Below are 10,557 nucleotides of genomic sequence, written 5' to 3' on the forward strand. Positions count from 1 at the left end.
GCCCTGCGCCGTGGCCTCTTTCTTCCCGTTCTGTCCCACCCGCGCGTCCCCTAGTGTCGTCATGCTGTTTTGATTACCGTAGTTTTGTCACACGCTTGTATGTCAAAGGCCTACGACATTTCTGTCCGTGCCGAGGTAAAGTCAGAGACCCAGGAGGCAGAAGAGGACACTGTTTACACGAACCTCATTCAGGAGTACCTCGTTGCTGGCGCACTCCGTGTCAGACCTTAAACAAATCTCCGTGAGCGCTTACCGAAGGGCACACCTGCCGGTCAGTGTGTTTCTGGCTGGCGGGGAAGGGGGCAGTGTGGACCCCTGGGTGCCGGGCTGGCCCTTATGGCCCGAGGTGCAGGCTTTACCTCTCTGAGCCTGGGGTGTCAAGTGACTGGGTGCTGGGGGGTCCCGGGTGTGGGCCCACTCCCCTCAGGCCCCAGGTGAACTGAAGGAGGCTGCCCCCTTTCCCACCTGTTTGTCACACTGTGCTTTGGGTTCCGTGGGTCAGGGACGGGCAGCGAGGCCTGGGGGGCCTGGCCAGTAGGTGTGTTTAAGCCGTGGCCTGAGCCCACCTGCAGGAGAGGAGCACCCCTGGCGGGAGGGGCTGAAGGACCAGGTGGGTGAGGGAGGGGGCACAGCGGGGGAGCCGGGCCCGGCAGCTGCTCTTCCTCCCGCCATGCCCGGGGCTCCAGAGCAGCCGCCTGGTGACGCAGGCATCTGGGTGGGCCCAGCTAGCACTCGGCCTGCCCTAAGCTCGCAGCACTCAGCACCAGTGTGGGGACACATGGGCACAAGCCCGTGCCTCACACAGCCAGCTCCGAACCACCCAGCAGGCTGCTCCCAAGGGCTGCCACACAGGACCGTGGCCTGGGGCGGGACGTGGCACCCCGGAGCTGCCACCCGCCTGTGGGAGGTGGGGTGCTGGAACAGGCAAGACCTCCCCCATGGACCTCTGAGCCTCGGCCCTGCGTCCTCCTCGTGCGACACTCCTGCACCCCTGAGAATGGCCTGCTTGACCCCGCCGTCACTCCTTGCTGCCACCACAGGGTGCTCTCCCAGTGTGACCGCCGCCCCCTCAGAAAGCCCGTCCTGCTCCCCGACTCCTGCTTCCCACGGGGCTAGGGAAGGTTCTGTGCTGAGTGACACCTCATGTCACCACGTGACCCTCAGTGACCCAGGACAGAGACCTGGGGACTAACTGCCCTGGGCCCTGGGTGCCAGGTGGGATGGGGGACACGACATTTCAGGCCATCGTACATCGTAACAAGTGACAAAAGGGGGCCCGTGAGGGCGGAGGGCCGGGAGGGGCACTGCTGAGTGTGGGGGAAGGTTGGCTGGGCGGCCGGGAGAGGCGGCTGAAGAGCAGAGCCCTCTGCTGCTATGTGGAGGAGACCCTGTGGGGACAGGGGACAGGGCACGATGGGCTGGGGGCGCGGTCTGTGCAAGACAGCGGGTGGGGCACGGGTCCCTGACCCCTGGGCCCTGCAGGGAGCAGGCGGTGGGCACCGGCAGGCAGCCGTGCAGACAGCTGTCCAGTAGCTGCGGCGCTGAGCCGGGCCAGGCAGGGCTGGGTGGAGGGAGGGCGGTTCGGAGGCTGACAGCCCTGCAGGACTGGGGGTGGCGGGAGGGTGCGGGGTGGTGTGGGGGCGGGAGGGCACACGGCAGGACTCTGCTGGGGGAGGGTCAGTGCAGGGTGGTGAGTGGGGTCAGTGAACACAGTGGGGTGGGGAGCAGGCCACTGGCCAGGTGAGAGTCCACTCGGGAGTGTGACCACAGCTGGCTCAGGCCTGCAGCCCCCAGCAGGCCCGGCAAGGGGCTTCCGGGGGCAGAGCAGCTGGTTGAAGGAGCTCAGCAGGCGAGGGGGGAAGTGGGCAAAACCGCAAGGGCTCTACGTAGGTGGCAGGTCAGCTAGCAACCCCCATGCCCATGCTCCCCTTGTCATTAGGATAACAGGCTGCTGGCTAAGAAAAGACTACGTTTCCCTTTGGCTAGGAGTAGTCATGTGACCAAGCTCTGGCCAATGAGATGTGAGCAGCTGTGTTACTGGGGTTTCTGGGACCACTCCTTAAAAGAAACCCCTCTTTCCCCTTCCTCCTGTTTGCTGACTGGAATGGGAGTGTGATGGCTGGAGCCTTGTCCTCCATCCGGTCCACGAGGATGAGGGCCCAGCCCAGGGATTGTGCAGCAGACTGCCAGACAGAGCCGGGTCTCCAAGGACTCTGTGAAGGTGTCATAACTGTCCCGGGCTGACAACAGCCAGAATTCCCTCACACAAAATAAACGGTCTCCTTTCAACTTCCGTTCATTCAGCTTTTCCCTGCCACCAGGACAAATCCTGACACACAGCGGGGCCCGTGGCGTGCCAGGTGTCGGCTGGGCGCGGGGGGGGGGGGGCGCGCAGGCAGGGCACCCCCAGGGACGGGGGCCTGCGCCCTGGGCTCGCGCCTGTGGGGCTGCACTGCACCCGCTGGCCGGTGCCCCTCCCATGCAGGCGGCTCCACTGCGGAAGCCACATGGGCCCAGTGCCGGGGCCGGAGTGGACGTTGTGCAGGCCAGCACTGGCCCCAGCAGCTTTAGGGGGGCCCTGCCAGAGAGCACTCGGGTCCTGGGACAAGGCAGCCCCTCGAGACATGGACAGCAAAGTGGGAGCGTGGGAGCAAGCAGTGGACATGACGGGGTGAGGGCCAGCAGCCTCGCCACTCACTTCCACCTGCAGCTCAGGCCCCGGGGGGCTGGAACCCTGAGTCACGCCCAGGAACCCCAGTCCGGGCAAGCAGGGGGCTCCCCAGCCTAGTGGGAGCAAGAGCAGGGCCGGCCTGAGGGTCCCCAGGGAAGCAGCCGGAGGAGCCTGCTCCCCCAGGCTCCCAGGCGCACAGCGGGTTCTGGAGACCTGGGTCCTCCAGGAAGGAGCAGGGCGCCCAGCCTGGAGCCGGGGTGGGGGCGCCCCCAGCAAGCCCCACGACCCCCCCGGCCTCAGTTTTCTCTCGTGTGATGTGCAGACAGCCACAGCGCGGATCCCACACGGGTGCTGGGAGGCTAGGGTGGGCTGGCGCAGGTCTGGCCCTGCAACGTGCAGCACAGAGGCTGGGGTGGGGGTGTTGGGGGAGCAGCCACCCCACAGCGGGGCCTGCGCAGGTGCCTCGCGAGGCTGTGGCACCAGCTCCGGGCTGAGCTGCAGTGGCCTGGAAATGGACTGGACACATGCTGGACGCTGTTGCTCCCTTGGCTTCAAGTCTTGCAACCCACAGTGTGCCCCTGGCTTGCCCCGCATCCCTGACCTGTCCCACACCCTGACCTGCCCCGCACCCTGGACCACCCCACACCCTGGCCCACCCTGCACCCCTGGACTGCCCCGCACCACTGACCCACCCTGCACCCCTGGCCCACCCTGCACCCCTGACCTGTCCCGCACCCTGGCCCACCCTGCACCCCTGGACCGCCCTGTACCCCTAGCCTGCCCTGCACCCTGACCCGCCCTGCACCCCTGGACCACCCTGTACCCCTAGCCTGCCCTGCACCCTGACCCGCCCTGCACCCCTGACCCGCCCCGCACCCCTGGCCCCCCTGCACCCCTGACCTGTCCCGCACCCTGACCTGCCCCGCACCCTGGACCACCCCACACCCTGGCCCACCCTGTACCCCTAGCCTGCCCTGCACCCTGACCCGCCCTGCACCCATGGACCGCCCTGCACCCTTGGACCGTCTTGTACCCCTGACCCGTCCCGCACCCTGGCCAACCCTGCACCTGTTCCACAGCCAGGGCTGCTGCTGGAGAGTCCACACATTTGACCTCTGTTTCTGGGTGAACTTGGGAGATCAGCTGGCCTTGGTGGGTGAAGGCAGGATGTGGGGTGGGGAGAGGGAGGAGGCCAGAGCTGGAGTGTCGGTCTGAAGCTCCCTCTCGCTTTCTCCCCCACCTGCCTCCCGAGGAGGAGGTTGAAGGGCCAGGCCCCGGGCAGGTGGGTGCAGGTGCGAAGGTTGGGCTGGTGGGCCGAGGTCTCTGCACCGGCAGGGGCTGGAGCCAGGATGATGTGTACGCACACAGCTAAGCACGGTAAGGTGGGCGGGGTGAGGCAGGGGACCCTCGGGTAGACAGCCCCGCTCCAGCCCCGCCCCATGACGCACCTCCCCTGTCTGCCCCGCCCAGCTCCTCCACGTGGGGCTGGGGCTTTTGCTCTGCACCCCCAGCACCCAGCTCAGGCTAAGTCCACAGTGACGCCAGTGATTTCATATGAGGCCAAGAGCCTTCTGGAGACTTCTGGAGCCTCTGGGGCTCCTCAGTCAGCTGCCTAAACCCTAGATGCCCAGGCCAGAGCGCTGCGGCCAGGGCCGGTCCACACCCCCTGTAACCCCTCCTGTCGCCCACAAGTTGGGCAGGGCTGGGCTCTGTAAAACAGGGAGGGTCCGGCCCCCAGGAACCACCTGTGCAGAGACGGAACAGAGGAGGGGTCGCCCGCCTGTGGGGGAACCTGGGGTCTGATGGTGAAGCACAGTCTGAGGGACCCTCGCCCCCCACCTCGCCCGCCCCCTCGCCCCCCCAGCTCCAGCAGTAGGCCTAGCAGCACAGGATCAGGGTGGTCCGCGTGCCCCTCAGGCCGCTGCTCCTCACTCGCCCTTTGTCCACTGGTGACGGCGGGGCAGGTGAGGTCACTGCCGCCCACCCCTGCAGGGCCGTGCTGCCCCGCAGCCCTAGCCCTGCTGCAGCGCGGGACGCGGAGCAGGCCGCGACGGGAGCTCAGCTCCGCGTGCGGAAGGAGACGCCTGGAGGACGCGCAGGCCCAGCGCGGCCAGGGCCCTCCGAGGGCGTGGAGCTGCGCCCAGGGCCAGCCCCGCTCCCCCGACAGGCACATGGCCCCACCGTGTCTGGAGTCCCCTCTGAGTCCTCGAGTCCCCAGCGCTGCCGCTGTGGGGCCCCTTCATCCCCGCGCAGCGATGCCTTCGTTCCCCGCAGCCCAGGGCTTCCGGACCCCGCAGGAACCGCGTCCAGAAGCGACTCGCGGGTTGTTTGCGGAGAGGCGGCCTCGCTGGAGCGCTGAACTCCTGCAGGCGGGCAGCGCGGGGCAGACGGGGAGCCCGGCTCTCCTTCCCGCATGCGGCGGGACAGGTGGAGCGCCCCCCAAAAGTTCCCAGCTGGCTCTCAGGGGAGAGTGCTGTGCCCCAGCCCCGCCCCTGTGGTGGCTCTGTCCCACTGGGCATCTCCCACCCCAAAATTCCCTCAAGGCCACATGGAGGGGAAAGGGGACGTCCCTGAGGCTAGGGGGCCGGCAGCGCAGGGGGTCGAGGCGCGGAGAGGGCGTCTTGGGCCAGATCATCAGCTCGAACAGTGGTGACCCCCTGCGCGCAGCACTTAGCTCCTTAGGGGGACCCGGGCACGATCCGAACAGGAGAGTTCGGCTGTGGGGTGCCACCGGCCGCGGGGAGCTGGGGCCTGAGCTGCGCGCGCGGTGGAACACGGGGGGCGGGGGGTGGTGCCTGGGTCGCACCGAAGGCCCCGCCGCAGGCGGCGAGGAGGGCGCGGGGCGCGGGCGGCACGGGAGCCTGAGGGACGCGGGCGCGACCTCCTGCGGTTTATTGATTGAGTCAAGTTCGGCAAAGTGCTTCTGAGCGGCCGAGCCTGGCCCCGGCGCGGACCGTCATTTATAAATTTAAAACTCTTCCGTAGCAACCGGCTATACACAGAGTCCACGACGGAGCCTGGCGAGGGCGCCGGCCGCCGCGGCGGCGCTCAGAGGTGCGGCGCGTAGAAGGCGGGCGCGCCGTAGCTCTGCGAGCCCAGCACGAAGGGCGACAGCACGGCCGGGCTGGGCAGGAAGGGCAGCGGCGCCGCGCACACCAGCCCGCCGGGGCCGTGCGCCGCGTACCCGGCCGCGCCGTGCATGGCAAGCGGCGCGCCCACGGGCGGCGACGGGCTGAGCGGGCTGAGGCCGCCCGGCAGCCCCGCGCCCGGCCCGGCGCCCGGCCCCGGGCCCCCGCCGCCGCCGGCCGGCGCGCTCGTGTCGGCGCCCGGGTTCTGCTTCTTCCACTTGGTGCGCCGGTTCTGGAACCAGATCTTCACCTGCGTCTCGGTGAGGCTCAGCGACAGCGCCAGATTGAGGCGCTCGCACACCGACAGGTAGCGCGTCGCCTTGAACTTGTTCTCCAGGGCCACGAGCTGCTCGTAGGTGAAGGCGGTGCGCGCGCGCCGCGGCTTCCCGGACTTGGAGTCCGAGCCCGTGCGCTTCCGCTTCGGCTTGGTCGCCGTCGCCGCGCCCTGCGTGGCGGTCCCCGCGCCCCCCGGCGGGCCCGGCGCTCCGGGCGAGCTCCCGCGGGGGCCGGGGCCCGCAGCCTCGTCCGCGATGCCGGGCGGCGCCTCGGCCTCGGCCGTGCCCAGGCAGCCCGACCCGCGGGCCGCGAGGCCGCCGCCGCCTGCCCGCGCCTCCTCCGCGCCGCGTGCGGGCCCCGCCGCGGGCTCCGGGTCCTCGTCGTCGTCGGGCGCCTCGTCCCCGCTGTCTGCGCTCGGGCTGCCGCCGCCGCCGCCGCCGCTGCTGTAGCCGTGGGCCTCGGCCTCGTCTGCCTGGTAGGGGTCGCCGGCGTCTGCAGGCGGGGACGGGCGGGGACGTGGAGGGGGGACAGTACAGTTAGGACCCGCGCCCTCTGTCCTCGCCTGCGCGCCCCTCGGCCATTCCCGCGCGCCCCCGAACGACCGCCTTTCCCGTCCCGTTGCTTCTCCCCGTTTATCCGCCCCCTCTTATCTCCTCAGACGTTCGCTCTCCTTCCCTGTCCCCTTAGCCTTTCTCACCCACTCGCGTCTCTGTCCCGCCCTCCTCCCTCGTCCCGCGCTCTGCGAGCCCTGTGCCTTTGCCGAGCGGAACCCGCCGGTGCCGCCGAGTTGCTCGCGAAGGGAAAGCTCAGATCGAACCATGGGGCAGATACAAACTTCATTAAACTCAGTTTGTGGAATGTACAGACTAGTTAAGGGCCATTTAATTTATTTCGGTGTATATCACCCTCCAATTACAGCCGGGCGCGGGGCTAGCCCATTCCCCAGCATTTCAGGGCCGCGGAGCCACAGGCCTGGGCTGTTGGGGCAGAATGCGGGGAGGGGACTTCTGGAAACTGAAATCAGTTGCTGCGGCTCCATCTCTACCTCGAGCCTCCTGCCTTGGAACCCGGCCGCCGGCTGCCCCTCTGCCCCTCTGCGGAGGCTCTTGCAGGTCTGGCCTCCTTCAGGAGGTCCTGGCCTGGGTGATGGAGGTCCCAGCAGTGCTGAGACTGTGGACTGGGAGTCCCCGAGAAGCCGAGTCCAAGCAGAGGCTGGTGGCTGCATTCTGAGCCCCAGAAATTTGGCAGAAAGTGTCCTGGGCAGGGCTTGGGGAGGGGGGGGTGTTGTCGATGCAGCTCCCACCCCCACAAGTGGTTATAAAACTATGAGAAGCCAGGGCAGGTGCCCTCCACGGTGCCACTCAGGAGGGTGCTGCGGGGTCAGATAGGTACCAAGAAAACCAGAAAGTAAACCGCAAGTTCACCGCTAGCACACGCTGCCAGGGTGGCCGGCAGGCAGGGCAGGCGTCCTGGGCCCCCAACCCACACCCCCCAGCGAGAGCCCTGGAGCACCTTGCTACCCAGCCCCAGGCCGGTGCAGAGATGGGCTACAGAAGGAGGGGCCTGACCCAGCTCCCTCCCCCAACCTGAAAGAGACTGGGCCTTCCGCCTGGGATGGGCTCGCCTTGCCGGTGGAGGCTCCGCATGAAGATGACCCAATCGCCACCAGGCGGAAAAGGGAAGGGTCCCCTCCAGCCGGCCTGAGCCTCACCCGGAGGAAGCGAAGCTAGGCCTCCGGAGGCCCCGAGGAGCGGCCCCAGCCCTGCCAGTGCTGCGCTCCGGTCCTGTGAGCAAGGGCCGCGAAGTTGGAGGGAGGAAGGGCCCGGGGAGGGGGCACCGAAAGCAATCAGGACCCGGTCGAATGCAATTCTCGATCAATAGCGGCCCCTAATAAGTGTAATAGGTTTTAATCGAGTAATTATCCGAATTTTGACCCTATAATTTAGATGTTCGGGGGGAGTTTGCAAGGTGCTTGAAAGAGATATGCATGCTGGCGTAATGGGATATCGACCCGGCCGGGGCGCGGGCCGCCCCATTACCGGCTGCTTTCCGCCGCTAAGCACATTTCCCCTTAACTGTAATCGAAGGGATTTAATTGTTTTTCCAGAGATAACCAGCATTTTGTCACAATTAGTCTGATTTGTCCAAAAAAAAAAAAAAAAAGAAAGAAAGGGAAAAGAAAAGGAGGGAAGGAGGCCTCAGGCGGCCGCGGCGGGGGCGGGGGGTCGCGGGCCAGACCCCCGCGCACGTCCCCTCCTCCTGCAGCAGCTACTGCCCTCCAACGCTGGAGACGCGCGGTGGCCGAAATCGGGCCGGCCCCGCAGCCCGCGGCGCCATCCGCGAGGCGCGGCGCGGCCCAGAGTCCGGGTCGGACGGAGGCCGCGGGCGGCCGCTGCGGGCCCCGCGCTCTGCGAACTTCCTATTGAGCCTTGGCCCCCAGCCCACCAGGCTCGCCGAGGGGACCCTGGAGCGCAAACGCGTAGACGCGGCCGGTACCGCTGGACCCGCGAACGGCGCCGGCCGAGTCCTACTCACGCGGCGGCTCCGCTCCCGTGCCAGCTCCAGCTCCTCCGCCCGCGGCGGCGAGGGCGCGGCGCTCCGGCTCCTCTGCGCGCGGCGGGCGCCCGGGGACAGCGGCGCACGGGGCGCACGCGGTGGGCGCCACGGGGCCCAGCAGCACGCAGCGGCGTCTTTTGCTGTTGAACTTGTTGGGGTCCAGGATGTCCAGCACCGAGAAGGAGGTGGGGCGCGGCGGCGGGGCGGGCCGGGCCGCCCCAGCTCCCTCGGGCGCCGCGGGCACGGTGTCGCTGGCAGCGAGCGGCGGGGCTCCGGCCCGGGGAAAGGCGGGTAGCTCGGCGCGCCCGTCCATGGCGTCCCGGGCGGCGGCGGCGGGCGCGGGCGGTGCGGGCCCCGGGCCGGGTCCGGACGGCGGCGGCGGCAGCGCGGGGCCGTCCCCGGAAGCGGCACTCATGCCGGCCTCCCGCCAATCCGGCCGCTCGGGCCCCGCCGGCTACTGGGCTCCCATGCCAGGCGGCCCGTGCGCCGCCGCACGGTCTCGCGCAGGCGGCCGCGGCGGCTCTGCCGGCTCTTCGCGCCGCGCCGCGCCCCGCGCTGGGCCGGTGCTGCCTGGAGCTGCCTCCGCCGCCGCCTCAGGCGCCCGCAGCGCCCGGCCCGCGCATTTATGGCGGCCCCGCCGGCGGCGCCCACGCGCCCACACGCCGCACACACGTGCGCCCGCAGGCGGCCGCGGGGCTCCGCCACCCTCGTTAGCGCGCGCGCCTAATTGGCTGCGAACGGCCCCGGGCGGAGGAGGCGGGCCCCGCGCGGGACACACGGACAGAGCCCGGCTTGACCGACAGACGCGCGGCTCGGAGCTGGAGTGCGGTCCGCGAGTGGCTGTCGCAGTCGCCGCTCGTCGCTGCGCCTCCGCTCGTCCGGAAACGGCGCTCCCGCCTCCTGGGAGATGGGGGCGGAGACAGCCTGGCTTTTAAATAATTGCGAGATCAATCGGCGGAGGGGCTGCCGAGGCCCCGGGGCGCACGGGCGGGCGCGCGTCAGGAGTTGGCTGGGACACCTTGACGCGGGACGCGGCGCCTGCCCGCGTCTCCTCCCGGCTCTGGGCGCGCGGGGCCCGCGCGCTCTGTCCGCCTCGGAGGCTCCGGCGCCCCTTGGCGGCTGGGGCGGGTGTGGGGTCCTCTCTCCCGATCTTCGCCGCGTATTCGGCCCCCTCCCACCCGTTCCGTAGAGCTCGGTCGCGCCTCTCTCGGTCACTCCGCTCGGGGTCTCCCTTGCCCAGGGTCGCTGCCCCGCCATCCCCTCCCGCGTCCGCCCCCTTTTCGTTGTCAAATTAGAGCCCAGCTCGGTTTCCCCGCGGGGGGGCGGGGCCGGCGGGCAGGGTCGCTCTTTAGAAGCAGAATAGAAAATGAAGAAGGCTGGGCGCCCCTCCCGCCTGTGCTCCCGCCCCTCAAACGGGGACCGAAGTACCCTACCCACGGCAGGCACCCTGCGCAAAATCGATACCCGTCAAGTAAGGGGACGCAGTACGACAGACCGTCCCTTCCTGACGCCCGGAGAACTGGGACGCCCTCGGCCCCGTCTTTATTTGTGCACATTTATCTACAGCGGCGAGTTCACACGGCAGGCCCCGCGGCCCTCGGAGGAACCCGGGCGTCCCGGGAGGGACGCCGGCCGCTCCGCGGGCGCCTCCTCCTTCCACCCCTGCTCACACCACCGAGCACACCCGCCGCCCGTGGGGCCCAGGTGGGAACCGCGTGCGAGTGTCTTCAGGACGAGCGGCTGTGTGTGACGGATGTGAGTGTGCGCGGGCGTGTGCACGCGCGGTGGGCACGCCGCCTCACACTGCAGTCCCCGGAGCCTGCTCCGCGCACAAGGACGGGTCCTTTGCAATTACCGCGGGCAATGATCCTTTGGAAGCAGAAATTAAAAGTTGGGAGAAATAATGGGGGACCGATCGGCTGTAAT

General features: G+C 69.0%; 1 protein-coding gene across 1 annotated transcript; it reads right to left on the reverse strand.

Annotated features, from left to right (window-relative positions):
* Nucleotides 1–5,719: 5,719 nt before the first annotated feature.
* Nucleotides 5,720–9,025, reverse strand: NKX1-1 (NK1 homeobox 1). The gene is made up of 2 exons (XM_036227169.1): nt 8,611–9,025; nt 5,720–6,567 (listed from the first exon to the last, which is right to left on the reverse strand). The coding sequence occupies exons 1-2, from the start codon at nt 8,942–8,944 to the stop codon at nt 5,720–5,722; spliced, it is 1,182 nt and encodes a 393-aa protein (XP_036083062.1). The 5' UTR covers nt 8,945–9,025.
* Nucleotides 9,026–10,557: the final 1,532 nt, after the last annotated feature.

The sequence above is a fragment of the Rousettus aegyptiacus genome, unplaced genomic scaffold (assembly GCF_014176215.1).
Source record: "Rousettus aegyptiacus isolate mRouAeg1 unplaced genomic scaffold, mRouAeg1.p scaffold_m13_p_10, whole genome shotgun sequence".
Taxonomy (NCBI): domain Eukaryota; kingdom Metazoa; phylum Chordata; class Mammalia; order Chiroptera; family Pteropodidae; genus Rousettus; species Rousettus aegyptiacus.